This window comes from Suillus fuscotomentosus (assembly GCF_016647785.1).
Source record: "Suillus fuscotomentosus strain FC203 chromosome Unknown F5891scaffold_14, whole genome shotgun sequence".
Classification (NCBI taxonomy): Eukaryota; Fungi; Basidiomycota; class Agaricomycetes; order Boletales; family Suillaceae; genus Suillus; species Suillus fuscotomentosus.
In genome coordinates, this window is record NW_024539526.1 from 553,196 (window position 1) to 580,263 (window position 27,068).

The 27,068-nt window shown below is 48.2% G+C and overlaps 10 protein-coding genes across 10 annotated transcripts; 7 read left to right on the plus strand and 3 right to left on the minus strand.

Moving 5' to 3' along the window:
* Positions 1–270: 270 nt before the first annotated feature.
* On the plus strand, positions 271–6,615 carry F5891DRAFT_1213293 (glycosyltransferase family 24 protein; the record flags this gene model as incomplete). The annotated part of the gene is made up of 27 exons (XM_041369247.1): positions 271–389; positions 446–1,203; positions 1,259–1,541; positions 1,640–2,033; positions 2,113–2,305; positions 2,361–2,437; positions 2,492–2,779; positions 2,857–3,079; positions 3,136–3,230; positions 3,276–3,581; positions 3,635–3,774; positions 3,832–3,972; positions 4,034–4,133; positions 4,186–4,251; positions 4,301–4,362; positions 4,411–5,007; positions 5,061–5,172; positions 5,231–5,326; positions 5,378–5,721; positions 5,773–5,809; positions 5,856–5,867; positions 5,921–5,987; positions 6,034–6,068; positions 6,117–6,143; positions 6,202–6,214; positions 6,272–6,330; positions 6,385–6,615. 27 exons carry the CDS (start codon positions 271–273, stop codon positions 6,613–6,615), a joined length of 4,875 nt encoding a protein of 1,624 aa, XP_041228724.1.
* A 1,907-nt stretch (positions 6,616–8,522) lies between these two features.
* On the plus strand, positions 8,523–9,887 carry F5891DRAFT_947984 (uncharacterized protein; the record flags this gene model as incomplete). Its single annotated transcript, XM_041374778.1, has 3 exons — positions 8,523–8,835; positions 8,929–8,944; positions 9,023–9,887. The coding sequence occupies 3 exons, from the start codon at positions 8,523–8,525 to the stop codon at positions 9,885–9,887; spliced, it is 1,194 nt and encodes a 397-aa protein (XP_041228725.1).
* Positions 9,888–11,644: 1,757 nt separating this feature from the next.
* On the plus strand, positions 11,645–12,916 carry F5891DRAFT_948083 (homoserine dehydrogenase-domain-containing protein; the record flags this gene model as incomplete). The annotated part of the gene is made up of 4 exons (XM_041374783.1): positions 11,645–12,139; positions 12,194–12,319; positions 12,374–12,693; positions 12,745–12,916. The coding sequence occupies 4 exons, from the start codon at positions 11,645–11,647 to the stop codon at positions 12,914–12,916; spliced, it is 1,113 nt and encodes a 370-aa protein (XP_041228726.1).
* Positions 12,917–12,961: 45 nt separating this feature from the next.
* Positions 12,962–13,778, minus strand: F5891DRAFT_1213310 (uncharacterized protein; the record flags this gene model as incomplete). Its single annotated transcript, XM_041369248.1, has 2 exons — positions 12,962–13,568; positions 13,620–13,778. 2 exons carry the CDS (start codon positions 13,776–13,778, stop codon positions 13,008–13,010), a joined length of 720 nt encoding a protein of 239 aa, XP_041228727.1. The 3' UTR covers positions 12,962–13,007.
* Positions 13,779–13,894: 116 nt separating this feature from the next.
* F5891DRAFT_1020803 (uncharacterized protein) lies at positions 13,895–14,536 on the minus strand. The gene is made up of 3 exons (XM_041361143.1): positions 14,292–14,536; positions 14,164–14,233; positions 13,895–14,110 (listed from the first exon to the last, which is right to left on the minus strand). Exons 1-3 carry the CDS (start codon positions 14,333–14,335, stop codon positions 13,949–13,951), a joined length of 276 nt encoding a protein of 91 aa, XP_041228728.1. The 5' UTR covers positions 14,336–14,536; the 3' UTR covers positions 13,895–13,948.
* Positions 14,537–14,940: 404 nt separating this feature from the next.
* On the plus strand, positions 14,941–16,896 carry F5891DRAFT_118426 (uncharacterized protein). Its single transcript, XM_041366407.1, has 3 exons — positions 14,941–15,092; positions 15,149–15,301; positions 15,353–16,896. Exons 1-3 carry the CDS (start codon positions 14,976–14,978, stop codon positions 16,763–16,765), a joined length of 1,683 nt encoding a protein of 560 aa, XP_041228729.1. The 5' UTR covers positions 14,941–14,975; the 3' UTR covers positions 16,766–16,896.
* Positions 16,897–17,963: 1,067 nt separating this feature from the next.
* On the plus strand, positions 17,964–20,126 carry F5891DRAFT_1276706 (uncharacterized protein). Its single transcript, XM_041370243.1, has 2 exons — positions 17,964–18,452; positions 18,510–20,126. Exons 1-2 carry the CDS (start codon positions 18,105–18,107, stop codon positions 19,902–19,904), a joined length of 1,743 nt encoding a protein of 580 aa, XP_041228730.1. The 5' UTR covers positions 17,964–18,104; the 3' UTR covers positions 19,905–20,126.
* A 616-nt stretch (positions 20,127–20,742) lies between these two features.
* Positions 20,743–22,036, minus strand: F5891DRAFT_118442 (DNA-directed RNA polymerase III, subunit Rpc31). Its single transcript, XM_041366440.1, has 6 exons — positions 21,864–22,036; positions 21,677–21,806; positions 21,487–21,621; positions 21,374–21,438; positions 21,147–21,318; positions 20,743–21,091 (listed from the first exon to the last, which is right to left on the minus strand). Exons 1-6 carry the CDS (start codon positions 22,008–22,010, stop codon positions 21,078–21,080), a joined length of 663 nt encoding a protein of 220 aa, XP_041228731.1. The 5' UTR covers positions 22,011–22,036; the 3' UTR covers positions 20,743–21,077.
* Positions 22,037–22,140: 104 nt separating this feature from the next.
* Positions 22,141–23,847, plus strand: F5891DRAFT_1020811 (uncharacterized protein). Its single transcript, XM_041361144.1, has 6 exons — positions 22,141–22,275; positions 22,332–22,547; positions 22,606–22,759; positions 23,333–23,453; positions 23,500–23,596; positions 23,649–23,847. The coding sequence occupies exons 1-6, from the start codon at positions 22,255–22,257 to the stop codon at positions 23,688–23,690; spliced, it is 651 nt and encodes a 216-aa protein (XP_041228732.1). The 5' UTR covers positions 22,141–22,254; the 3' UTR covers positions 23,691–23,847.
* A 47-nt stretch (positions 23,848–23,894) lies between these two features.
* On the plus strand, positions 23,895–25,745 carry F5891DRAFT_1020820 (protein prenylyltransferase). The gene is made up of 5 exons (XM_041361145.1): positions 23,895–24,132; positions 24,199–24,313; positions 24,382–24,783; positions 24,840–25,210; positions 25,264–25,745. Exons 1-5 carry the CDS (start codon positions 24,009–24,011, stop codon positions 25,293–25,295), a joined length of 1,044 nt encoding a protein of 347 aa, XP_041228733.1. The 5' UTR covers positions 23,895–24,008; the 3' UTR covers positions 25,296–25,745.
* Positions 25,746–27,068: the final 1,323 nt, after the last annotated feature.

The following is a 27,068-nucleotide window of genomic DNA, read 5'->3' on the forward strand; positions in this document are numbered from 1 at the left end:
TATTCACCCGGGGGGGACAACATTTTACCGTGACACACCCACAGCCATGGTGATGGAAACAGCTGCTTGGACTTTGGGCAGTACTGCAAAGGTTAACCTTCATCAGGAATAAACCGACTCGGACATGGAAGTGGAAATTCACAGCATTATGAGTCACGTGATTTGGCAACGTGTCTACAGTAGCAAGACTAAGTAGTAACTACCGAGATCACCATAAACTTTGTGATTTAGCAATTTACTGACTACGTAGGCTTGTAGGAGTCAGGAGTAATGCGTTCTGGCGCACTTGTTGTTCTTGGATGCGCGCTGCTTGCTTTCAGCGCGTCTCCCCCAGTTGGTGTGTCCTTGCGTTCCTCTTTCAGTGCTGCAGATCCATTGCTCGAAGCCCTGTAAGTTCGGACTATGTACTTGACCCTCTCGTGCAACTGATACCATCACTTACCAGAGAAACCCTGGCCCTTACCTCTCCAGAGCACCTATTCTCACTCCTTAATCATTTCCCCCTCCCACTAAAACCCGCGACGCCGGAAGAATCGCATAACGTTGTCTTAGATCTCGCAACAAATTACCTTCTGGCTCCTGAGATAGCTGCCGTGAATGTTAGGCTAGCTTTACATGCCGCAAGTCCCAAACTCGCTGCACAGCACACACACGAAAGTGGAAGGGAGGGATGCGAGGATTGGGTAGATTGGTATGGAAGTATTGCATGCAACGCAGAAGAACTCAGGCGCCTCGTCGAAATTTCAGTCGCAGCTTCAGATTCCGAGTCTCGACCAAAAATGAAGCGCCTCCAAACAGATCATACTCCACCTCTTCAGCCATCACTTGACGCCCCCAGATGGACAGCAATACACTACGCTGATCCTATGGCACCTGAATTCAAGCCACTACATCGCGCCCTACTCTCTTTGACTCATGATATGGAATACGTACTACGCTGGGCACGGCCTGTCATTGCAACAGATGGACCATATTTGTCTGGGTTTGGTGTCGCACTGGACTTGAAGAAGATGGATTACCTCGCTGTGGATGACCGGAAGCGGGCTTCTTCCACCTCTCGTGATGATTCCTCTGCGAATGAGAGTCAGGAAGGGAATGAAAATGACGTGCTAAGCTGTGTTTTCGAGGCCATGTCATACATTGATACCGCAATGGAGGAGGATGCTACCACAAATAATCCCTTGAGTAGAGAGGAGATTCAAGGTAGCTTGAATTTTATCATTATTTTATTATTTGGGGCTCATCTCGCATGGCGCAGATCTTGGCCTTAAAGCAACGTCTTTCCTTGCACTCCTTTCCAACCCCGATTCCTTCCCTCCAGTTATCTCTTCATGCCTATTGGGAAATTCGTTCACCCCGCTGCATATTTTGCACACGCTGTCTGCGAATTTTCCGCGCTATGCTGCTCCACTTGCGCGCAAAGTTCGCGTACCGGACACAGTACGAGACGAAGTACAAGATAACTGGGGGAAAGCGATGATGGGCGTGAACACGGTATGGATCAATGGGAGGGTGCTAGAGGGTGAAGCTGGCATATTCGGGTGCGTTTTCTGTCTCTACTATTCTTACCCTCATTTGTACTTTCCTTCTGCCTATCGTGCTGTACTCTGAGGTCCGTTCAGTTCTGATCCAAGTCCAGGCTTTTACGCAACTTTGCGCGCGAACGCGCTCTTATTCGCTCACTCGTCGAACTTGGCTTGTCGCGGTCGCAGGCCATAGAGTTTGTCGTGCACCCAGTGCATTCGGGTCCTCTCGATCCATCTCCGTCGAAATTGAAAGTCAAGAAAGGCACCACGCTTGGTTCAGCGAAGCGCTTTGCCCAAGAAGTTTTGCGCGCAGATACTGAGAACAACGCGGAGGCAGAGACCTTGAATGAAGGACAGAGAGTATATGATATCTCTCCAAAGTGGAACGATCTCTTGGACGGCCTCGTCGACTCTTCAGATAGGTCAGAGGGGGGCGGCGTTATATTATGGCGGAATGATATCGAGGAAGACACGAAATACGCTGAGTGGGGGACGGACTTGACGCAGGTGGGTGTATATACGCTCAGTCGTGGATGATTCGATTGAGGCATGATACTAACTCGTCTTGTTTGCGTTACATGCATAGCTTCTCCGCACGCATCCCACTCAACTTTTCAGTCCTTACTTGCGTTTGCGGGTCAACGTCATTAATGTCGTCCTCGCCCTTAACTTTTCGCAACCGCGATCCCTTTCTCTCATTGCAAACCAAGTAGATAGCATCGTCGCCCGCGGGTTTCCTGTTAGGTGGGGATTTGTTCCAGTTTCTGGTGACGGTGACGGTGCGTGAAGGCACTATTCTAATCGACAATGATGCTCATCGTCGTACGCGGATAGGCCTTAAGATGGCGAGAATTATATACTATGTTGCACAGAAATTCAGTCGTCCAGAAGTGGCCTCTTTTTTCCGCTCTGTATGTCCTTCACTTTGCCCTTATTCTATGTTGCTTAATTATGCTCTTCCATAGTTATCCACTGCGCACACGCAGCAGCACTTCCCTACTCTGTCTTGGAGTATTGTCCATGCAACATTCAACACTCTTGGGGCAGCAGATAACTTTGCAGACATAACTAGCGGGAAGGTTCCCAGCGTTGAAGAAGCTCTTGAAAGTGCAAGGCGGTGGACGAAGAGACTTGGTATTAGCGGCAAGGATGGGGAAGGGTTTGTTAATGGAAAGTGGTATGAAGTGGGGGATAATTTCTTACGAGACCTGCAGAATGAGGCGGTTGGGCAGCTGCAGTTACTGCAGGAACTGGTGAGCGTTTTCATTCATATTCCCTCCTGACCTCGCTGTCTAGTTGATCACCTCATATACTTACCCCCTTCCCTCAGGTTTACCTCCAAGAACTGACCGGTGCTTCCGTGCCGCTCATCTCAACGTTCTTTTATGACCTCCCTACAACACTCTCGAGCCGGAATCCGTACATTTTCAGCAAGGCGCCCTCTTCAGTGCATGCTCCTTCACCGAGTACTGGGAATCTCAAAATTCTCGATCTTGGCGATTTGGGTAAGCGCACAGGGTGGAGCCCGCTCACATGCGCATGGGTGACATCGGGTGAATCTTGTTACATATACTATTTAGGCGATACTAAATCTGTATATCGCTGTCAGATGCCGACAGGACACCTGTAAGCATGGTTGTCATCGCCAATCTGGATTCAGCGGAGGGGCAGGCACTGGTTCAGGAGGCTGTGATGTTCGTTTCTGTGAGTAATCTGTGTCTGCGCGCTTTCGTGCTAATACGCGCATAGAGAGAGGAATCGCAATCACGCATTACATTCCTACATAATCCCTCTACCGGCTCACCTGGGGGTAATGTATCGTCCTTCTTTGCACACGTTGGGTCAACAAGCGACCTTGGAGAGCTCTCTCCGGATGGGTTAAAACGAGCGCTCGACGATTTGAAAACACATGACGCTACACAGGTATTTATCACCGAAGGGATTAAACTCGGATCGGATCCGGAAGCACACGCAGCATTTCTAACTACTAGCCGCCTTTTCGCGCGTGAGGCGGGCCTTCAGCCTGGAGAACAAGCCATCGTTGTTAATGGCCGGGTACGTTTATCCTTGTTTTCAGTCCCACGTGGATAATAAAACTTCATGCATAGCTCATCGGTCCTTTCTCTCGCGAATCGGAGTTCGTGTCCGAAGACTTTGCAACGTTGGAGACATATGAAATGAAAAAGCGAGTTAAACGTGTCGCGCAAGCTATCGAGGAAGTTCTAGCTGACGTCACAGAACTTGATGCGTGGGTGGTCTTGATCTGCGCTCTTTTGGGTTCTGATATCGTATTTTGCGTATACAGGCTCGCGTATGCAAACCTGGTCTCGGTGGCATCGTCAATTATTTATGCAGATCAACAGCCAGATCCAAGTGAAGTTGGATTGTTCGACAGCGCACCTCGAGCTAGGACTAGTAATTATAAACTCCTATCGGGTAGTTACACGTATGTGTTTCATCATCTACATGCAGTCTTGCGACATGTTGAACAAACTATCCTTTTCCAGGAAATTTGAATTTGGCGATCGAGAGAATGCACTGACACACCTTGTCCTGCTCCTTGATCCCCTGAGTGAAGGAGCGCAGAAGTGGATCGCAATCTTAGAGGTAAGCTGTCGTGGGGACTGTAGAATTGTCGAGTTGATGTGGGTGACCGTAGAACCACGAGGAGCTCTTCCCGGAGGTATACTTTGAACTGTACCTCAATCCAGCTCAACATTCCGAAGTATGCAAAATCACTTTGTACAGCCTGGTCCAACTAATCGATTTCACAGATCCCACTCAAACGATTTTACCGTTATAGTGTCGAGCCTCGCGTGCAATATGACAACAAAGGGTGAGTGCGTCTCTTTTCCTGCTTGTCATATCACTGAGAGCACTTCAGCAATGAGATTCCGGCGCAAGTAACGTTCAATGGCCTATCTGAAGACCCGATATATACTCTTAGTATGGACGTTCCCCCCTCGTGGCTCGTTCGCCCACGAGAAGCCCTTTACGACCTCGACAACATTCAGCCGAGCACACTTCCACCTGACGGCCTTCATGCTCTTTTCTCGCTCGACTACCTCGTCGTTGAAGGGCATGCACGGGAGACGAAGTCTAATAGCCCTCCTCGAGGCGTACAGCTCCAACTGACCACTTCATCTCCTGCTGCCAATCATACTCCGTCCGTAGTCGACGACACTCAGGTTGTCGCGAATCTTGGCTACTTGCAGTTTAAAGCTCGCCCAGGAACATTCAAACTTACTATTCGCGAGGGAGGAGGCCGTGAGGTATATGATATAGTCAGCGTGGGGAGTGAGGGTTGGAATAGTCCTTCTGTAGAAGATTCTGGAGAGGAATTGACTGTGATGAGCTTTGAGGGACTAACCCTGTACCCAAGGCTGTCACGGAAACCGGGTATGGAGAAGGCGGATGTGCTTGCAGGGTTACAGCGACACTCGGGCCAATCGCAAACCGTCGTACACGATATCTTGTCCAAGTGGGTGGTTCTCTCATTCTTTACTGCTATTGTTGGTCCTGAATTCACTTCAGGGTTTTATCTCTTTTCACATCAAAAAGTGAAAGCACGACCGAAGTCGCAGAGACGGGCGCCAGACAAGCGGAGATCAACATATTCACAGTTGCTTCTGGGCTGCTCTATGAGGTGCGCTCCCTTTCCCCTTCTGCAACACTGGATGCCTCCAACAACCCTCTCTTTTCAGCGTTTCGCTTCCATCATGATTCTCAGCGTCCTGCGCAACACAAACAGCACTGTGAAATTCTGGTTCATCGAGAACTTCCTATCGCCTTCTTTCTTGGTCAGTTGGCATGACGTATTGCTTGCAACACGCCTCATTGTGATATTACAGGAATTCGTACCACACATGGCCGAAGAATATGGCTTCCAGTATGAGCTCGTGACTTATAAATGGCCGTCTTGGCTCCGCGCCCAAAAGGAAAAGCAGCGCATTATTTGGGCATACAAGATTCTTTTCCTCGATGTTCTGTTTCCCATGGACCTAAATAAAGTCATATTTGTCGACGCGGACCAAATTGTCCGTGCGGATCTACAGGAACTGGTTGACCTCGACTTGCACGGCGCACCATATGGCTATACACCCATGGGCGATGACAACTACGAGATGGAAGGTTTCCGATTCTGGAAAACTGGATATTGGAAAGACTTCTTGGGTGATCTTCCGTATCACATCAGGTGAGTTTATGTCTGGGTTGCATGATGTTGTTTGATCTGATGCTTCCCCAGTGCCCTGTATGTCGTAGATCTTGTTCGTTTTCGCCAGGTACGTAGGTCAGTTTTGATGACAATCCCTGACTGATGGACTTTAGATGGCCGCGGGAGTAAGTCGGTTCCTAGCGCATCCGAGGACATTGGGTGACACTTTGATTTTCAGGACATCCTTCGTGGACAATACCAGATGCTTTCAGCTGATCCAAACTCCCTTGCTAACTTGGACCAAGGTCGGTCGTGTGAGTCTCGAGAGGGCACCTACTGATGCGAGCCAAGATTTACCAAATAACATCCAAAGAGAAGTGCCGATAGTGAGTTGAGACTGTGTTTGAATGATACAGGTCATTAATTCCAACCAGTTCTCTCTTCACGAAGACTGGCTCTGGGTATGTAAACTTAAACTTTAGTATTCTTCCAACCATACTGATGACGTGGCTGGTGCAGTGTGAAACCTGGTGTATGTCATCAAATTCACCCTAGATCTCCCCCTGAACCATCTGAACGTCATATGCAGGCAGCGCAGATCGCCTTCATCGTGCCAAAACTATCGACTTGTGCCAGAACCCCCTGACGGTCAGCCCTCTTAAACTACATTAGTCGTTCGTCTGACGCCTATTTGGTTAACAGAAAGAACCAAAATTATCACGTGCGAGGCGGATCCCTGAATGGGAAGAATACGACAACGAGATCGCGCAATTTGCGGGCCGACTGGCTGCCGCAGGCAAGATTCATTCGAGTGTTGCTACCGCTCGTTCGGATGTCCTTGCGAATGTTGGGTTAGTTCAGCCAGCACACGCCAATGACGTCGAGGGTACTTCAGAGGGCGAGGACCTTCAGCATCCACATGACGAATTGTAGACAAGGATCACGGACAATTTTTGCCGATGGAATTTACTAAATTTGCTGTAAAGGCTGATCCACGCTGATCAATTGAATATGCCAGGTGTCACCTCGTGAGTTCTCCGCTGTTCAGCGTTGCGCCCGGATATGTCTTGAGCCGGCTAGGATCCAGAACCAATGCTGTGATATGCTGGAACTCGCACACCCGTTTGTGAAGTTACACTTTCGCCTTATCAGTGGGGCCTAGTCTCCTCTAGCCAGACCCTATAGAAGTAAGACTGCGATACCGGCCCGCATTAAGCACGACAAACGATCATCACTCAGAACAATTCTGGTACAGGACATGCTTCGCCCCTAAGCCAGGGATGATCGCAACGTCATGTGTCGTATTTACGACTCACCCTAAACTTTCTTCATTGTTGGCGAGAGATAATGAGGCAAGGCCAGGGTCGACGCTATCGCTCGTACTCAAAGGAGATGCATGATCCGGCTCAACTTGCATAGCGTAGATGCGATCAATCTGCGTTCCCTGTTAGGACAGGATAAAGCAAACTCTACCACAAGAGAGGACATTACACCGATAAAAGCGGGAACAGGGAATAGATCTTTGATACTCATTGATATCTTTCGGCCGTTATTCCACACGCATCTACCGAGTAGAATGCGAAAGCGTTTTTCTATGATCTCCGTCAGATTCTTGGATGTGATCAGAAGGGAAATAAAGACGCAACATTATTATTAGATATGAAGCGATTCAGAACAGCATAATCTTATCCGGGATGCTGTAAGAGAGCATTCATTTCATAGAGAAAGCATCTTATCGTCGAGTGAAGACTGATATGAGCTGATACGAAGGCGAAAGACGTTGGGCGTAAATGGGTGTTGAACTTTGTAGGGGCAGGCGCGGAAGAAATAGGTGAGGGCATCGCAGTCTTTGAGTGTGTCGCCTCCGTTCATATAATTTGATGAAATCCGAACGGTGGGGAAGTACTTACGCTATGAGCTCCACTCATATCAGCAGGTGATGCAGGCAGATTTCATAATGAAAGAAGGTAAGATTCTAGAAGCGCTTTTGGAGACGAATCTGTGCAACGAGGCGTCTAAAAAAGGTGAAAGCGGCCCCGCAGGATAGACTTGAAAGGGGATGCCGGGTAAGGTGTGTGCATGAAAAAAATGATCACAGCTGGCAGCTACACAGGCACATACGAGCGTAGCGCCGCTGCAGGAAGGTATGATAAGAGTGTGATGCAGGTACAGCCTATGATGATGTTATTGTTCTTGGGGATACAACCTCGAGTGAGCAACGTTGCGGTTGCGTCAATAGGTGCGTGAAAAGCAATTATGGGGAAGCACGGTAAGGGCGTGTGCGCAAGTGATTGTAGTCTAGGAGATCAATAACAAGAGAGTCACCGCCTCTCCAAGTCACTGTGAGTACTTGGTATAGGCTATTGTATTAAGTACAAACCATGGTGATAGAATCTGCTGTTCTATTTTGTTTATGGCTTCATCTTAGTGGAGACTGAGTGGAAGATCACGAAGAACGACTCGCCAACAAAAAGGAGACGAGCTTAGCCACGGCGGCAGAGAGGATCTACGGCATAAGGAAGCCAACCTAATCAGGAAAAGAAGGCACAAGAACTTCAAAACTAGTACAAACAGTTTCTAAATGCGGACTTATTCAGACTCAGATAATAGACAGGTGTGACAAACTACTAAATTTGGTAATGCGTTACTTGCTGCGCGGTGTCGGAGAACAAAAAGGTCCATGTGTCATCCGAAGATCAGTCATCCCACGATATCCTCGTTTTTTATTCCTCTCACATCACTCTCAACTTCGTCGTCGTAATCGCCGTCGTCCTCAGCCTCTTCCCCGTCGCTGCGCTCGTTGTACTCGTCATTTCACTCAACACTCCATCCTTACCCAAATGCTCCTAGCACACAAACCACATCCTCCGCCCTTCATGTCGCCTAACATATCACATCGTCGTCATCCTTCGGCTCCTCCAGCAGTTGTAGTTCAAGCAACGAAAACACCTGGCTTGCTTTTCATCTCCAAGCAGCCTTCACGACCCTCAACTCCTCGTAGCCATCCACAGCAGCTCCCTCAAAGTCATCAGAAACAACATCGGTCTCCAAGGCCGAAACAGAGACAGCTCGTCCCTCATTCCCAGGGCCGTGCAACACAGCCTCCAATCTCAGAGTCATGCGATGAACCCACCAAGCCCTCCTCACAGAAAAGTAATTTAGATGTTGTCTCGAAGCTCACAGTCCTTCCGGCCACATCATTGCCAGACAAGACCATACGGGGTAGACAATCTAAGGCACCTAAAGATAAGGGAACGACGAGGTAATCAATTATACCCCTTTGTATTCACTCAGCAACATTTCTGAGTACCATTATTCGTTCGCTTCTCCTTTTTAGAAGCCCTTCTTCGAATGCGCAAGCCCGACGCAGCAACATTCGTCAACCTTCACCACCTATTCTCTCGCAGGCTGAGGGTACAACATCTCCGACGCAAACTTTTACCCGTCACAATAACAATCCCGCATCCAATTCCTTTGATCCCTTTGTTGTCAGTTCCGATTCTGATTCGGACAACTCGCTTCCACCCATGACCTTGACGTCCAAGAATATTTCTTCGCCAGCTCCTTCCTTGACGTCTCAGCCGGCCGGAAAACTTGCTGTTCGTCGCCGTCGCCCTTTCCCACAGCAAATTGCCACACCCACCCCTTCCACTCGGGCAGTTCCTGTCCCTAGATCTAATATTCAGACACCTCGTCACAATCTCTCTCGTTCGGCCCCCAGCCAGTCCGCTGTACCACTCCGAACCGCACGGCGCACTTCCGCCGGCTCTGTCACAGATTTCCCGGTCTGTGATGACACCACTGATGTTGATGATGATAATTCTCCTCTATCAACCCCCACTCGCGAGAGATCCGCTGGGACTTGGCAACAGCTTACATTCGAGGGAGGCCCTCGCACAGCACCGCTTAATGCGAGCACAGGGTTCCCGTTTGGTGGGCAGTTGAGCTGCAACACTCCGTCTCCATCCCGCAAACATTTCAGAACGCCCAGTGAGGGTGTTTTTCACATGTCCTTTGACGAGGACATGGCATCGGCTTCTGATGCCTCGGAAGATCAGAGGAAGTTGTTTGGCTTCATGTCAAGGAAGCCTGGGTCAGTTGGACCGAGCATCACCCGCGCTGCTAAGGACAAGGCTGGGTTCTTCGCGAGTTCAGTATTCCAAAACTCGCCGAGTCCCGACGAGTTGCCTCCACCCGCTTTTTGAGCGGTATCTTCATGTCTATCGCATTCATCAAGTGTAGAGGTTGGTGACCTAATTCTTGCGGTGACATCTCGAATCGTTGAACAGCGGTTTAGATTTTCGTATTGGCAAGCAGTCCCTAGACTAATATCACCTCACCACCGACATAATCTCCCTTTCTTTTCGCCGCGGAATATCTTCGAACGTATACTGAACTTAATACACCCTCATCGCGAAAAAAGTCGACATACACCCTGCTTCTGACGACTTCCGTGGCGCAGTGTCTTATACCTCTTTCACCGATATCATTATCCTTTCGAAGTCTTCCATCGGTCAATATTTTCGTTGTGGTCTTCTCTCTTGGGCTGTTGGCTCCCACGTTTCCACGGCATTGCCTGTCTAATAGACTTGCCGCTCTGCACTTGTCTTGCTTGTCATATCATCCGGTCTATTTCGGTCATGGTCACCCGCACACAGGACACATTCGCGGCTTGCCCCAGATGTATTGCATCTGGGTCACCACTCAGTGGCGACATTCATACCTCGCTCGCTGGCGGTTCATTCTCTATCTATTTCTTTTCACCCCTCAATGTGTCACTACCACGGCTCCATCATTATCATGCTTTCGCAACATCGCATCGGCATTTCTTATTATCTCGGTTGCCCGACAGCACTCGGGCTTGTATAAAAGGCGGCACAAGGCGCAAACTATCCACTCTATAAACGACAAAAATATTATCATCAAGTCTTGTGTCGCCCGCTGCGTATTGTGTATATGACGCCACGCCACTCTCCTCCTAGCCGATCGTGCTTATTTATCTATCGGCCTCGCGTCCACACGTGGGGTCCTAGTATTTCCACCCCTGAGCGTGTTCTTGGATCTTGGGACTCCGTCTTGTGATATTCTCATCTTTTTCTTTTCATTCACGACAGTTTTTCTTTTCTCGGTATTCCCTGGTCTTAGTATCGTATACTTTCCCGTCACCCGCCTGTGTTTTTAGCCTGATTTCTTGGGTGCCCGGGTTATTTATTTCATTTCATTTCATTCTCCCATTCCCCTCCCGGCTGCCATGCTTTTTCCGATTCTGCCGGCAGCTATTTTTTTTTCCAGATAACACAAAGGTGTATCAATATCGACTCAGCCCACACATTCTCGGACTATTACGTCGCATCATAACTCTTCACTTCTTTTCCCGAATGTGCTATAGCCACTTTACATTCTCGTAGCATCCGTGCTTCTTTATGTCTTTTACTTTTCTTCTCTGTTCATGATGCGACACGATTTTCCCAGTGTATAATCTGTCTGGGTGTGCGTTGCTTATCCCTGAGTATCCTGACTCTTGACTAAGTCTTGATTACAGTTCTATCATACGTTTTCACCCAATGGTCGTTGTACAGGCGCGGATGTACATACATACTCTACTTTCTTTCCACTATCCACACGCGCCTGTACATCTTTGATCCGCCCGTTAAGATCATACTTAAAACTCTCACTCGTTAAACATCATCCTTATATCAAACCGTACACTCCTTACTGTGATCTGCAATAGACTTCATTGGCTTTTGCAATTGGGCATTGAATATTGAGGACGTAAGGCTTGAAAATATTGTGTTGCTGCAGCTACGCTGATACGCAACAAATTGCGATCAACTGAGTCATGCAGACACGCTGGAGCGCCATCATTGGTAGAACTGGTAATCGATATCAAGATCTTATTTTTTCGAGACACCTTCGTGATCATAGATCACTTTCCTATTCTTGCACCACTAACGCACAGAAAATGGAACCCGGAAAGTACCTACAGGTTGCCGTGGTAGGCGTCGGAGGCGTCGGGACCCAAGTCGTCGAACAGCTGATCGCAAACCCGATCTATGGCTTCCAGCTCGTAGCGCTCACCTCTTCCAAGCGCATGCTCCAGCCCACCAAAGACCTCTGCATCAACCCCATAGCATGGAAGGACGCACTTAATGCCAGCGAGACACCCGTCGACCTCTCCGCGGTGACAAGCACGTTGCAGGAGCTCGTGAAGCAGGGCAAGAAGGCTGTGTTTATCGATAATACTTCTTCGCAAGATGTTGCGGAGATGTACCCTGCGTTGTTGAGTGCGGGGATCAATGTGATCACGCCGAATAAGAAGGCGTTTTCGGGCGAGGCAGGGCTGTATCAGGCTATTGTCCAGGCGAGCAGGAGTGGAAGGTATTTGCATGAGTCGACGGTGGGTGCTGGGCTGCCCATTATCTCGACGTTGAGAGATTTGGTAGAGACGGGGGACAAGGTGAAGCTTTGCTGGCTAAGGTGCGATGGATGCAGGCTGACTGCGTGCGATCAGGTCGTCAAGATCGAGGGTGTTTTCTCAGGGACCATGAGTTATATCTTCAACAACTTCTCTGCCGTGGAGGGAAGTGATGAGAGCTTTTCGTCGATAGTCAAAGGAGCCCGAGCACAGGGATACACGGTGTGTTTTCTTTCTCCACTTGGGTTTGCGCAGTGCTCAGATGCCAATCTTCAGGAACCCAACCCGGCAGACGATCTAAATGGCGCAGACGTCGCTCGGAAATTGACCATCCTAGCGCGTATCATTCCAGAGCTGAAGGATGAACAAGGAAACTTCCCACTTCTGCACGGGTACCAGTCGGTGGAGACTACCTCTTTAATCCAGGATGCCCCTGCGAGCGCTGTTTCCAACGGGGACGAGTTTATGAAATGGCTTCCCGAACAGGACGCACATTTTTCACAGATGCGCGAGCAGGCTGCGAAAGAGGGTAGTGTTCTCCGCTACGTCGGCGTCGTCGATGTAAAAAATAAAGTCGTGAAAGCCGAATTGGCGAAGTACGTCCATGATGGGTTCACGAGCATGCCCTGTTCTGATCAACTCTCCAGATACCCAAAAACTCATCCGTTTGCAACCTCGTTAGGAGGATCGGACAATATCATTATGTTCCATACCGAACGTTACGGTAAGAGACCCCTGATTGTCCAAGGCGCTGGTGCTGGCAATGATGTCACGGCCATGGGAGTTGTGAGCGATATCCTAAAGTTGATTAGGCCGTAAGTTGAAATACGACTGACAAATGTAACACAATTATCAACAGACTTAATGCTTCTAACAATATGGGATATAGGTGTGAGCGAAAAAAATGGGGTCAAGGGTACTGCAAGATGAACTCCTTCATAGGCTGCTCCCAACTGCAAAACGACAGGTTTGAACCCCCGCATGTTTCCAACATGGTCGGCCGCAGTTGCTTCATGATCGTCTTCAAGCCTTGCTGAATACTGTGCGTACTCCTCGCCTGTATCGCTGCGCGATTGCGTAACGGCATGATGCGGGACAGGTTCTCCATACGTTTCTTCTGTCCCTTGTTGACGTCTGCCAGAACCGTTTGTTTTATCTGGTTGTACGGTTTACTCCCCGGTTCCGTGAGGTTGGCGAGCAGGTCGGTTGTCCCGTCGAATACGATCCTGACGAGGGTAGGGTAGAAGTGGACCATGGAGCCGGGCGTGCCGCAGACTTTGGGACAGTCAGGGTTTGGACATCCGGGTGGATTCACGCCGTTTGCGTCTTGACACTTTCCATGGAAGTAACTCGGGAATATGGCTTTCTCCAGGCTGTTGTAAGCACTAATGTTGTAGGCTTGCAAGACGGGAGCGAAGTACACGATGGGGTTTTCTCTACGGCTTGCAGCGGGGATGAGTTGCTCGCTGATCTGGGTCGCCTGTGCGTGTCATCACGATAAGTTTGATTAAAGGACGATGACGAATTGAGGTGTACTTTCCAAGTTCTGAAGGGTCGTGAGCAAGATGTTTTCATAGCGGTTTAGGTATTCATTAGTGATGTCGACGATGCAGTCGCCTTCGCAGGCAGTTACGGCGACCGGCGCCAGGAGCAGGGAGAGCATGGGAAGAATAAGCTGCATCTTTCAAATAAAAGAGTGTGGTGGGCTCGCTCAGCGAGATGGGTGGTTGGTTGATGAATCGATGATGGTTCGTGAAACTTACCCCCTTGTAAGACACGATCTCATCACGTGAGTAAAATCAATTCCAAACAAGTACCAAATGCTTATTAGAAGCAACAAAGAAGCGAAGATTAGGCACATAGAAAGTACGCTCGGTGATATAATATCGTACGGAGAGGACTGTTCGACATGTCAACGACGAGACGATGAGTGAAAGGGGACGCAGACGAAAGGTGTTGTATATCAAAAACTAAGCATGCAATCATTTTCAAGCTGATGAACTTAGCATTCAACTAGATAGTGCCGTGAACGACAGCATCAATGCCAAGGCAGAAACTTGACTTACTATCAAAACGTTTCCACTCGTCGAGATCGAGCATACTGTCATAAGTAACACAATATTTCTCACTGCAATCCTGTTACAGCAAAGGGTGAGTTATGAGGTTGAATCCTGCATGCATGAAGCAAACTCACAGTTTCCCATGTGCACGCATCAGAGCAGCATTCAGAGTGTTCATTGCAATACTCACCAGTGGCAAGACAAGTATCGTCGAAACTAGCTAGGGTTGGACTGATAGACATAGATGCTATCAAAGCAGCCACGGCGGCGAGCGAGAATAGACGCATGAATTATACCAGGTGATCTGAGAAGTAAAAATTTTAGTCGCTCCGAGTGCTGCCAAACGATAATGAGCTGCTCTTGGACGACGCTGTAGAGGAATTCGCAGGTAAGTACGGTATACTTAAGGACAGCCGAAGACCGTGTTAAGTACTTACTATATACTGAACCTACCGTAGGACTCACTTATGTAAGCTTAACCGCTTGCAACAGAAGTGGTGCGATATTAGTTCGGTAACCGGTGAATTTAACAACTTGAAGGATTATGTATAGTGGCTGAGTTGCATTTTCCAATATCAGTACTCAGGGATCAGGGCTCAGGGATCAGGGCTCAGTGCTCCTAGTGCTCAGCCTGATCAGTAAAATACCACATTTCTTATTTTACTTGGAAGCTGCCTGCGTAGAGGCTTAGCTTCTCATCAGACCCTTGTCTTTCGCGACGCGATCTCGTCACGTGAGATAAATCAATTCGACAACAAAGTAATAGTACTTACCCGAAAACTAGGAAGAAGCTTTCAGTCCTGCCACAACTTACAAGTATGAACATGAATACCGAAAATACTGTTTCCTACTTGCCTGCATCCACTCGCTGTATGATGATTCCTGAGCTGCTATGGAAAATATTCGAACAAGTCAACGTAGTTGATCCTTTTGTAGTGAGTACTGCTAGGCGGTTCTCAGAATTTGAATGGGTGATGATTCCTTGAGGTAGAGAAGTGTTAGAAAGACACTCTTGGCGCTCGCCTTGACGTGCAAGTTATTCAGCGGACCGGCGCTGGACCTTGTGTGGCGAAACCTGCGTGGATTTGAACCACTTATCAGATGTCTCCCCCAAAGCCTATGGAAACAGGAGAACAGAAAGCTAGTTAGTCAAATTCTTATGCTCAAGAGTACACCGTTTCACACCATTTCACAGGAATTCCAAAGAACCATGACCCTCGATGATTGGTCTATTTTTTGCAAATATAACTATCGCGTCCGTTCACTGGTCCATCAATGTCATCAGTCGTGCATGAGTGACATGGTCATCTGTGGCACTGAAATTTGGCGTGCCCTCAGCTGTTCCCCCTTCCCCCTTCCACTGCTCCCCAACTTGACGGCCCTTACCTGGACTGAGGCTACCAACGAGACATTCCAATATATTCTGTTGTTTGTGACCCCACAGTTGACGAAGCTCGATATTTCCGTGGCCCGTTTTGGTATATCCTTCACCCTTGGCCCATTTGAACAGTCCATCTTTTCGTCTATCGCAAAGTCATGCCCTTCTGTCTCGCATCTCAGTTTGTCTTACGAGAGATATGACTCCCGAAGCATAGTTGGAGACACGTCGATCGTGTTGCATTTCTGGTCTCATCTAACATCGGTGAGGATCGGAACGGTTTCCGAGGCAGCCATACTACATCTGTCCAACTTGCCTTCACTCCGAGTCTTGGAATGTCGATTGCCCTCAACTTCTATATCTACAGATGCACAGAAGCTCCTACAGCGGCCTGTGTTCTGCGCGTTAGAAGAGCTGACCGTAACATGCAAAAGTCCAGTCATCTTAGAGGCTTTTTTGGAGAAGCTCACTATCACTCCAAAAATATTATCCTTTACATTCGCTCGTGGAGTGGATTCCGTGCGAGTCCTACCGGATCTGATCTCTCGTCTACCCAATGCCTGTGCACACAGTTCACTACAAAAGGTGCAGCTCTGCATTCTAGACGAGGATCGGTCTGCTGATCCCAACGTTTCAATCGGAGCTGCCGCCTTTCAACCACTCTTTGCTTTTCGTAATCTTCGCGTGCTCGACTTCACAGCGGACGGCTACTGTACCGTGCGAATGGATGATGCTTCCCTTTTACAGATGGCTAAGGCCTGGCCACACCTGGAAGAGCTGTACATCTCCAGATCCTCCCATTCAAATTATCGAGTTACTCTGCATGCCTTCGTCCTGCTGTTGTGGCATTGCCCACGTTTACGCTCGGTTGCTGTTCTCATAGACTGGTCCACGATAGATGTGCATGCCATACCCCCTGACCTTCCATACCAAGGATTTTCTCAGAAGGCACTAACCAACTTATTTATTAATGGTTGGAGAATCGAGAATCCAACATCAATCGCCGCTTTCCTTTCAGCCATCGCACCCAACGTGCGATTCATCAACGGATGGGACTCTGATATTCATGGGTATGACTCGGATGCAATAGACAATTCGTGGACAGTGGTTCAGAATTTGATCGCTACTCTACCCATGGTCCGTGAGCAAGGGAGGAGAATGGTGCTGAATAGGCTGATGCGAGGCTCATACAACCACCGTGCCGCTGCGCAGCGGGGGGGCCGACACTGAAGAAATCAGTGTTGGTGGTGATGTTGATGTTTCAAGGAAGATGCAGGAAGTGAGGGCGACTCGGAATACTATGGGTCTTTCTTGATCAAGTCACTTCTCATCTGAGTCTCCCGACGAATTTCTTTCCCATCTATGTCTCGCAATTTTACAGCAGGAACTACGTACGTCATGGCCCTGAAGACTTGATATGATATCAATGTTGTAGTATATGGATACAAAACGATCAACCTTTCAGATGCAGACTCACCTTTTGCTTCCAGCATCACCATGCTCCTCGCCGGCTTCGTACCATCCGAGTCTCCACGAATTTTTCGCTAGTGTAGGTCGGCATTGCTCGAAGCGTACGTGTATGTGGTCCGATTGATAAAACATCGATGTGCTGATTCGCCGGAGTTATACTACTAGTAGGTCCACGCAATGTGCACAACACTTTAAATTTACAGCCGTCTGAGAAGTAATCGAATCCTATAGCGGGGCTAGGTCGCGCCAGAACCCCGACTCCGCATAAAGACATCAAGACAAGATATGATTCACAGATCATATGTAGTATAATATGCGAATAACGATGTAAACAATCTAAGATAACATCTTTCGAAACAGGTACTGGCTATTCATGCCGGTTCTAAACTTTAATCACCAACTTGATTTTATGTTCGTGTCGCATCAATTTATGTCGGTTGAGTCGAGAAAGGATTTATTGACCAAGCCGGTCCACAAGCTTGTGGTAGCGGTGGTCGCAGAGGAATTGATTATTTGCGTCCGACAGAACCCAGAGTCTTCCACTTCCACAATCGTGGAATTGGCGATTTTTTTCACGTGCGTGACCAAAAAGGTAATCACTGGAAATCGCAGACGCGACGCGTCTTGGATGTCCATGTTAGGACACGACTTCCTGCAGTTCTACTTAATATCTAAGTCTTTTCAACCATAAATAGTATTGTGTTTATTTCACACCATCGTACAGGTCTTCATCCATGGCAAATAAGAAACAAAGAAGCTTGCCATCAAGCTCCCGGCAGGAAAGAAACCAGACCGTCTGGATGAGGTCCTCGAAGACATAGGCTCGCAGTGGGCTTAAGAATGATTTCCTTTTTTGTCTCACACACGTGAAGAAAATCGCCAATGACATTGGTTTATCAAACGGCTGAGGATGTAGCCACAAGCTGGTGAAGTACTTACGTATTATGGATGACTCTTTGAAATCGCGGCAGGTAACACGGCGGCCGTGCCTCAGGCCTCGAGGCCACTATTAATATTGTGCGACCGAGCAAGTTGTCCGAGTGCGAATTGCATCCTTCAAGTTCCAAAGTCTTGAACCCCCAAAGTACCTGGCACAAGTATGGAGGCCGAAAGCGCCGAGCATCGACGTGCTCACAACAGGAGCAGTCCTGCCTCTTTCTCGCCAGCATCTACTCGCTGTATCATGATTGCTGAACTTCGGTGGAACATCTTCGACCTAGTTGGCCCTCCTGATACACCTGTTACTCGTACTGTTGGGGAGCTTTCGGGAACTGGATGGGTGTTTTTCGACTTTCCCGGTACGAGAAAGACACTCCTGGCACTTGCCTTGACGTGCAAGTTATTCACTGAACCTGCGTTGAACCTTTTGTGGCGACACCTAGGTGGGATCGAACCTCTTATGAGGTGTCTCCCACAAAGCCTATGGAAACATAACCGGGGAAGACTAGTTAGTACTCAAGCTTTGGCTCACAGGTACAGTACACCAATTTAATCTGTTTAACAGGAATTTCAAAGAGCCATGACCCTCGATGACTGGTCCATTTTTTGCAAACACAACCACCGTGTCCGTTCATTGCTTAATCAATGTCATCGGCAGTACTCGAGGGACATGAACTATGATGCCGAGATTTGGCGTGCCCTCAGCTGTCCTCCCTTCTCCCTTCCCTTACTCCCCAACTTGACGTCCCTTACCTGGATTGAGGCCTCCGACGAGACACTTCAATATATTCAGTTGTTTGTGACCCCAAAATTGACGATGCTCAACATCTCCGCTGCCTATCTTGTACCCTTCACATTTGGTCCATCCGAACAGTCCATCTTCTTATCTATCGCAAAATCGTGCCCGTCTATCTCGCATTTCGATTTCGGTCGAAATACGGATGAATACACAGAATCAGTCGGAGACACGTTGCAATTATGGTCTCAACTAACATCAGTGAGGACTGGAACATTGTCCGAGGCAGCGATATCACACCTGTCTAATCTATCCTCGCTCCGAATTTTGAAATTCACATTACCTTCGATTCTCATATCTGCCGATACACAAAAGCTGCTGCAGCGTCCTGCGTTCTGCGCATTACAAGAACTGAACATATCATCTAGAAACATGGTCTTCTTGGACGCTTTGTTGAAGGAACTCACTATCACTCCGAAAGTGGTTTCCTTCACGATCAAGCATGGAGTGGGTTCCGCACGAGCCCTGCCGGATATGATTTTTCGTCTATCCAACGCATGTGCATACAACTCATTGCAACAGGTGCAGCTCAACATCACTGGTCAGCCCGCTGATCACGAGGCTTCAATCGAAGCTGCGTCCTTTCAACCACTCTTTGCCTTTCGCAATCTTCGCAAGTTCAGCCTCGCAGTGGATGTCCATTGTGTTGTGCGAATGGATGATGCTGCCCTTTTGCAGATGGCTAAGGCCTGGCCCCTCCTGGAAAACTTATCCATCACAGGATACTCCCATTCAAGTCATCGAGTCACTCCGCACACCTTCGTCTTGCTATTGCGACATTGCCCTCATTTAGTCTCTGTTGCCATTCCCGTAAACTGGTCCATGATAGACATGCATGCCATACCCCGTGACGTTCCTTACCAAGGATTTTCTCACAACGCACTATCCCATTTAGCCTTTGAAGGTTCGAAGATCGAAAATCCGATATCAATTGCTGCTTTCATATCAGCTATCGCACCCAACGTAAAATCAATTCAGGGAGACTCGGATGACGAATATTCCTATGAGGATGATGTCTTTTCAGAACACTACCCGGCCTGGAGGATGGTTCAGGATTTGATCCCGGCTTTGCCTATTATCCGTGAGCAGGGGATGAGAATCATGCTGAATAGGTCACTGCGAGGTTCATACAGCCACCACGGGGTCGCACAGCGCGGGGGCTGACAATGAAGAAGCCAGTGTTGTAGTGATGGTGGTGTTTTCAGGAAGTTAGCGGAAGCGAGGGCGACTCGGAATACTATGTACATGAATCTTTCTTACTCAACTTTTATCACGCTACTCCCAATCGGAGTCGCTCGACGAATCTCTTTCCCATCTATGTCTTGCAATTTTATAGCAGAGCTACATACGTCATGGCCCTGATATGCTATCAATGTTGTAGTATACGAATGCAAAACGATCAACCTTTCACTCACCTATTGCTTCCAGCATACCATGCTCCTCGCCAGCTTCGCATCATCTCCATGAGTTGTTTGCTATTGTAGACCATCATTGTTTGAAGCGTGCATTGGATATATGCAGTCCGATTGATGAAGTTTTAGGTGCTTGATATGAGCATCATCTCCAAGTACAGCCAGTCGCAAACTCTTGAACTCGAACGTTAGAGCTGCGCACGGCAAGCACGCGGGGCTGTTGAGCAGGTTCGATTAGAAGGTTAATTTCTCTATTGCAGCGCTTCCTTGCAGATCCTCCACCATCTTGACACTAGGATTGTGGCTATCAGCCTTGAGTTATTGCTCGCGGTGTGGTGGCTGGTTGAAGAATCAGTCCATCGCCTCCAAGTACCAGGAGGTTCTCGAGCAACCATTCATGAGTGGTCAGATCGATGTCAGTTGTCACGTTGTACCAGCATCGACAAGAAAGTCCGAGTGCATTGAGCATACCTAAAGTGGGCGACCTGCAGACAATAGCACACAACGGAACTGGATAGCGAGCAACATCTGGTCCCGAGCCGTCCGCGCACATGCGAAGGTCCCCCCGAGTATTTTGTGCCGGGATGGGTGTATTTGTATTTGAGAGCTATACGCCTGTTCACGTCTAGCACATCGAACCTTCAAACCACACAGACGCGGCTCTGAGGTTCGCTCGGTGACGAGAAATCCGTATCGTATTGTACACATGTAAATGTGATTGATGCGGAATACAATGTGACGAAAGAAGAATTCGAATTAGACTAATTATCCCTTGGATCTTGAGTCTACAGGCCCAAGGCAGCGTGCGCATTTTAGGCGGGCACATGCGGCCTGTTGAAACAGGGTGGGGGCGTGAAAGTGCCGATTAAGGAGGTCTCTGCATTGCAGGTCCTTTTGTACTAAGGAGATACACAAATGTGCTCTCCTAGTCATAATCGCCTGTTGATCATGTGAGAAGGCTGAAATCTAGAAAATAGTGTCAGAAAAATCTCACCTCCGCCACCGCCATCATCACCACCACCACCGTCTCCAAGACCATCCATATCATCTCCTTCACCGTTATCGAAATAATTCTCCGCATAATCATTGTCATATTCCTCGTCGACGTCGTAGTCGGAATCAACTAGCTGTGATCCAGCATCTGAGCGTTCATCGCCTGACTTTTCCTGAAGAGCTTGTTAATATTCCGACAATAAAAGTATGTCTGAAGTCATGACATACTTGGTCCTCAGCGTCCTCCGCTAAGTCATCAAGATTGAGGCGTTTGGTGGTGCCTTTCTTGTCAACTGCTGATCCATTCAGTAACGATGTGAAATGAAAATAAATCTACTGACCTTTACGTTTTCTTTTTGGATTGAAATAGCCCTCGAATATTTCCGAGGGAAAAAAGGGTGCATGAAGGTCCTTCCGCTTCAGTGTAGGCTGTGAAGCAGGACTCTGGCGATATTTATCAGAATAACGCTCCAAGTCTGTAAAGCAAAGGTATTAGGTTCCCGTTTATCAATCGCTTACGATCATTCAAACCATTTGACTTTGATGTTTCGACTACATAGTAGGCTGATTGCCGTAACCGGGTAACAAATCCGGTTTGCAGATCACAGATTCGTTTCTCGTCAGCAGAGTAATCGGTGAGAACAGGCAGAGGATCCAATGGCTGTTCGAATAAAAATGAGATTATACACTATGATGTTACAAGATTGATGCGCCGCACTGGGTACAACGCGTCTCCTTCCCTGGACATAGCTTGTATGTCTGCAAATGTGAGACCCATAGGAGGCATGCTTCCTGCGCCGAAGCCGCCGCCGCTTTTAAAGCCGCCCCTTCCACCACCTCGTCCACCACCGCGTCCTCTAGACATATTTTCAAAACCTTATAAAATTTGGCGATGATCAAAGATGCAAGTATAGCACAGCATGCATCATGCTGAGTTGAGAAAGTTTAAACTCCGAAGCCTTATATAACAAGCACTTGCTGTGTTAGGGTCATCTCGCGTCGCCCCTTTGCCACCACCACCACCCACCCGTCTTCTTTGTTGTCAAGACTCTCAAAACAGCAATAATCTCACCCGCAAATAATCCACGCGTTCTTTAAAACTTGAAATAATGGACAAATCGCTTGACGAGGTTGGTGTTGAGTTGTAAAAATTTTCTGCCACGCGTATATAAACCATGATATCTAGGTCATTTCTTCTCGCCCAAGAGGCGCCCGTCGTGGTACTGGTCGTCGCGGAGGTGCAGGGGCCAAGGCCCAACTTCTTGGAGCTACTGGTGCCAACCCTGCTGCCCGCGCCGCCACTACCGGCGCTATTAAAGCCACAGCCACCACCTCTGCGCAACCCGCAGATAAAATCATCGTTTCCAATCTTCCAACAGATGTGAATGAAGTTCAAATCAGAGTGTGTGGTTTAACTTTTGGCGACCTTGGTGACGTGGCTAATCTTAGCATGAATATAGGAACTATTCTCCACTACTGTTGGAGCCTTGCGCGACGTCACCTTGCACTATGATAGCGCCGGACGGTCAAAAGGTGTCGCAGCTGTCCATTTCCAACGGAAGGGCGATGGTACTTTGGCCTACCAGCAATATAACAACCGATTGATCGATGGGAGTTAGTATCGCCTACTTTATTGTCTCCTTCCTTTGTCTCCCGCAAGAGCCCTTCATCCGTTACGGAGATCCGTTGTCGCTGGTTCTCTATTTGGCCCTGCCAAAAGACGTGCATGCGTGGCGGAAACGCCTATATGCGGGTTCTCAAGACTCTTTTGGTGGCAGAGTCTTGTCCCCACAGCCTCGACACCCTTGAGGTGGGTACCAGGTTGCAAGTTGATCCGAAGGCTTGCTGTCCTTTGAGCTTGCAATTCTGGTGCCGTCGCAGTGCACGTCATTCCTCATGGCTCAGTCTCGGGATTGAGTTCCAGGCCGGTGCAAGTATTATGGAGTGACAGGCGGGGAGGTACTCCAAATCTTCATCCCTTGACCAATCAGGGCGGCCATTCGTGCGCAAGCAAGCCTCAGCTATTGTGGCATATTGGAGGAGGACAGAGTCGACAATGTTCTTGGTAACGGTTTGGACAGTGGCATGCTCCTCGTATCCGTCCTTTTTGCCTGCTTCCTCGCTGAAAGCACAGCCGACTAACGAATGTCTATCTCTTTTTCGCATCGTCTCGCACGTCAACTACAGAACGCCCGATGAAGATCGAGATCGTAGTCGACCCCGCACGTCCCGCCCCGCCCGCTTCGCTTGTATCGCGTGTTGCTCCTGCCGCTTCCGCTCCTGCAACTTCAGATGCTCGAAGTGCAAGGTGCGTGCAGCAAAGTTGCTGATTCCGTTGTCTTACCTATTCGCAGACCTGCCACGCGTGGCTCTCGCCGTGGAAGAGGCCGTGGAAGGAAGGGGAATGAAAGACCTCAGAAGAGTGTGGCTGACCTTGATGCAGAGATGGAGGTTTGTCTTTGAACCTCGTCTCTGGAACATCATGTTCATATAGATTTCTCAGGATTACACTGCGAGCAATGTCGTTGCTCCCACTGCTGCTTAAAGTAGCCCGTACCATGTGTATCTGCTAATGCTGATCGTTCTGTTGTTCCACTTTGATAACGATCCGATTTATTCTTAGTAGTTTCCGTCCTGTATTTTACACGCTTGCTTTTCTGGGACTCTAGTTTCTTTTGTGACCATCGAGTCTCTTCACGTTCGATCTGAGACCTGACATTAATGACTGAGTAAAGCGAGTACTTTGAGGGCCAATTTCTCACTACAGCGTACTTGGCGGTAAATAAGTGCAGTCGCTATTTCTGGTCATTTCAATCACCTTTGTCTTGAAGTTTGAAACCCCTCCATAACCTACATTCTGGCTATGGATCTCCCTGCAGAAGAGGAGCAACCGTTGTATTCTCAGCGACCTGAGTGGGCCGATGTCGTTCCCTTAGAGCAGTACGAAAGTGTCGCCCCTCTTGCGCCCATCTTTTATACGGATGAATGTTCGTGAGCAAACCGGTTTGTCTGCAAACCCTCACTCAATGCAACGATCGGATGGCATCTACTAGACAGAGATGCCACGAACTACTTCAGAGGGATCGTCAAGAGCGGTGAGATGAGTCCCAGGGTGTTGGAGCTCACGGAGAACATAATTCGGCAGAATCCTGGACACTACTCTGCATGGTGAGTGTGTGACTTGCTCTATCACGCACTTGCAGTCGAACACAGGTGACATTTGCATGTGCGATTAGGCAGTACAGGTACAAAACACTTATGGCATTGAAGTCTCCCCTCGACGATGAGCTTCAGCTGATGGATGAACTTGCGATCAAGCATCTCAAGACATACCAAGTCTGGCATCACCGCAGGCTGCTCGTGCAGCAGACTCGCAATCCCGGCCCTGAGCTCGAGTTCATCGCTAACTCGTTGCAAGTTGATACGAAGAACTACCACACGTGGTCGTACAGACAGTGGATCCTCGCGTACTTCAACGACGACGCGTTATGGAGTCATGAGCTGGATTTCATGGAGAGCATGCTTGAAAGTGATGTGAGGAATAACTCTGCATGGCATCACAGATTTTTCGTCGTCTTTCAATCTGGGGTACGAAGTGGGGATGAAGACAGAGATGCGGTTGTCCGGCGGGAGCTTGCGTAAGTCCTAATTCTGGTACTATGGATTCTTGGAGCATTAACGAGATGTACAACAGATTCGTGAAGGAGCGAATTGCGATTGCACCAAATAATGCATCTGCGTGGAATTACCTGCGCGGGGTGCTTGATCATACTAAAATTTCTTATTGCGAACTTCAAGCATTCGTGCTACCTTATTCTCTGCCACAACCTCCTTTAGGTACACCCCCTGAGGTCGTTGATCTCGAGAGTCCTCTTCCTTCGAAGAATTCACAGCTGCCTTGCGTTGCTGCTGTTGAATTCATGGCTGATATTCACGAGGCAGCAGGGGGTGGTGACTTGGTGAAGGCCACTGAGGTGGGATACGTACTTTACGAACTTGGCAAATACCTGACCTATCGTAGCTTTGGAAATCCTTGGCAAATGAGCACGATACTATACGCAAGAGGTAGGTCACTAATTAAGCACTCTGGGGTACATACCTCACCGATTACTTTGTAGATACTGGGAATACAGGATCGCGGAATCCTTGAAGACTAAATAAGCTGGTGACGGCTGACAGATGCCCACCTTAGCACATCATCAGAATTCTTTTCCTTTACGTCGATCAGGTAAAAAGGGCATCATCAAATACTATGTGTGGTTTTCGTTGGTTTTGCATCTCCTCCGCTAATCAGAAAAGACCCTGCAGTTTAAAGTATTTCAAGGAGCCTGTGCAAGGTCTCCAAATGAATCTATCAATAAATGCGCCCGGAATCAAAGCTGTTCACTGAGCGCTAGTCTATACGTTCTAATTCAGGAGGTTGGTACTTTTCCTCTACTATGTTCGAGAACCCCTGCTTCTCCCAATTAATTCGTCATTGTGTACCTTCTTTGTACTTCCCAATCATCCTTTCGTATCACCGCAGGCTGTGTCGGCAGCGGACGGAGCTCATCGCAGTCCATAATTTCGAACCCGCTCCCCCCCAAGACCGCTGGATAAAGGTGAGGACAACATCATATTGAGTAAAAAAATCTGGAATTTACACGGTCTAACGACTTATAGTGACACTATGACAGGCTTTTGATGTTTATGGTTCCATGGCTGCAGTATTTCTCACTCATGCGTCAAATCACTATCCTGACGAGTGGAAATGTTTATATTAGAAACGAAGAAAGAACATCTACGGCATATCGTTAGGTACGTGTGAAACAGAGGTGGTAGAACGTATGCTCGGTGAAATGACATCGTACGGAGAGGATTGTTAGACATGTGCAGCGATGAGACGGAGAATGAAAGAGGGAAGCAGACTCGGACGAAAGGTGTTACAGTACATACGATGCATATCAAGGATGCAGCGAAAAGTGTGATCATTTTCAAGCTGATTAACTTAGCAATCAACTAAGTATTGTGCCATGAACGACAGCATCAATGCCAAGGCAGAAACATGACTTACTGTAAGCACGTCTCAGCTCCTCGAGATCCAGTATATTGTCGATAGCAACACAATATTTTTCAGTGCAATCCTGTTACAGTAAATGGCGTGTCATAGGTTGAGTCCTGCATGCATGCAAAGTAAACTCACAGTTTTCCATGTGCACGCATCAGAGCAGCACTGGGAGTCGTCATCGCAATACTTGCCAACGGCAAGACAAGTATCGTTGGAGGTAGCTAGGGTTGTACTGATGTACATAGATGCTGTCAAAGCAGCCACGACCGCGAGCGATGATAGATGCATGGGTTATAGGAGGTGATATGAGATGGGTCCGAGGGGTTTTCGAGTAACGCCGATGGGGAAGAACTTCAGCCTGACGGCATGCTTGTATGTCCTGAAAACCTTTATAAACATTCGGGAAATATATAAAAGATACGAGTGTGGTAGCCTAGGAATTGACGATCGTTCGGGTAAATGTGTCGGATGTGGCTTTAGACAAGCAGTTCGGGTCCGCCTCTTTCTTAGAAGAAATGACTATCTTCCTTCGTCTGCACAGGTTTGTCTAGGGGGCGACCTACCGCGACATTAATAGTTAAACTCTTCGAGTTGTCGTCGAGGTTAGACAGGGATCAATAAAAATGACCCATATTTCCATCCAATTTTATGCACAAGCTGAACTTGTTGGCCGGGCGTTTTAGGTTTGCGAATTGAGAATATTCTTTGACCTACCAGATGTTCGGGGAAGGTCGTCTCAAACCGCCACATTGGTCCACAAATGCCTCATCATGGTTGAACAAGAACATTCGTATTTCTTATAAGTAACTTCGAAGTTCATTGTGCCGTACAATGTGACAATTATGCTCAGTCTTAGTTGGAAAAACCGAGAGGAAA

Coding starts and splice junctions, on each gene's coding strand:
- F5891DRAFT_1020803 (XM_041361143.1), bottom strand. CDS start 14,335: ATGAACACTCTGAATGCTGCTCTGATGCGTGCACATGGGAAACT. Junction 14,234..14,291: donor ATGCGTGCACATGGGAAACT/GTGAGTTTGCTT, acceptor TTGCTGTAACAG/GATTGCAGTGAGAAATATTG. Junction 14,111..14,163: donor CGAGTGGAAACGTTTTGATA/GTAAGTCAAGTT, acceptor GGCACTATCTAG/TTGAATGCTAAGTTCATCAG.
- F5891DRAFT_118442 (XM_041366440.1), bottom strand. CDS start 22,010: ATGTCTAGAGGACGCGGTGGTGGACGAGGTGGTGGAAGGGGCGGCTTT. Junction 21,622..21,676: donor CGAAACATCAAAGTCAAATG/GTTTGAATGATC, acceptor TTTGCTTTACAG/ACTTGGAGCGTTATTCTGAT. Junction 21,439..21,486: donor TCCAAAAAGAAAACGTAAAG/GTCAGTAGATTT, acceptor ATGGATCAGCAG/TTGACAAGAAAGGCACCACC.
- F5891DRAFT_118426 (XM_041366407.1), top strand. CDS start 14,976: ATGAACATGAATACCGAAAATACTGTTTCCTACTTGCCTGCATCCACT. Junction 15,093..15,148: donor ACGTAGTTGATCCTTTTGTA/GTGAGTACTGCT, acceptor TCCTTGAGGTAG/AGAAGTGTTAGAAAGACACT. Junction 15,302..15,352: donor AACAGGAGAACAGAAAGCTA/GTTAGTCAAATT, acceptor ACCATTTCACAG/GAATTCCAAAGAACCATGAC.
- F5891DRAFT_1276706 (XM_041370243.1), top strand. CDS start 18,105: ATGGAGGCCGAAAGCGCCGAGCATCGACGTGCTCACAACAGGAGCAGT. Junction 18,453..18,509: donor AACATAACCGGGGAAGACTA/GTTAGTACTCAA, acceptor TCTGTTTAACAG/GAATTTCAAAGAGCCATGAC.
- F5891DRAFT_1020811 (XM_041361144.1), top strand. CDS start 22,255: ATGGACAAATCGCTTGACGAG. Junction 22,276..22,331: donor TGGACAAATCGCTTGACGAG/GTTGGTGTTGAG, acceptor CATGATATCTAG/GTCATTTCTTCTCGCCCAAG. Junction 22,760..23,332: donor CAACCGATTGATCGATGGGA/GTTAGTATCGCC, acceptor CGTCAACTACAG/AACGCCCGATGAAGATCGAG.
- F5891DRAFT_1020820 (XM_041361145.1), top strand. CDS start 24,009: ATGGATCTCCCTGCAGAAGAGGAGCAACCGTTGTATTCTCAGCGACCT. Junction 24,133..24,198: donor CATCTTTTATACGGATGAAT/GTTCGTGAGCAA, acceptor GGCATCTACTAG/ACAGAGATGCCACGAACTAC. Junction 25,211..25,263: donor CACGATACTATACGCAAGAG/GTAGGTCACTAA, acceptor ATTACTTTGTAG/ATACTGGGAATACAGGATCG.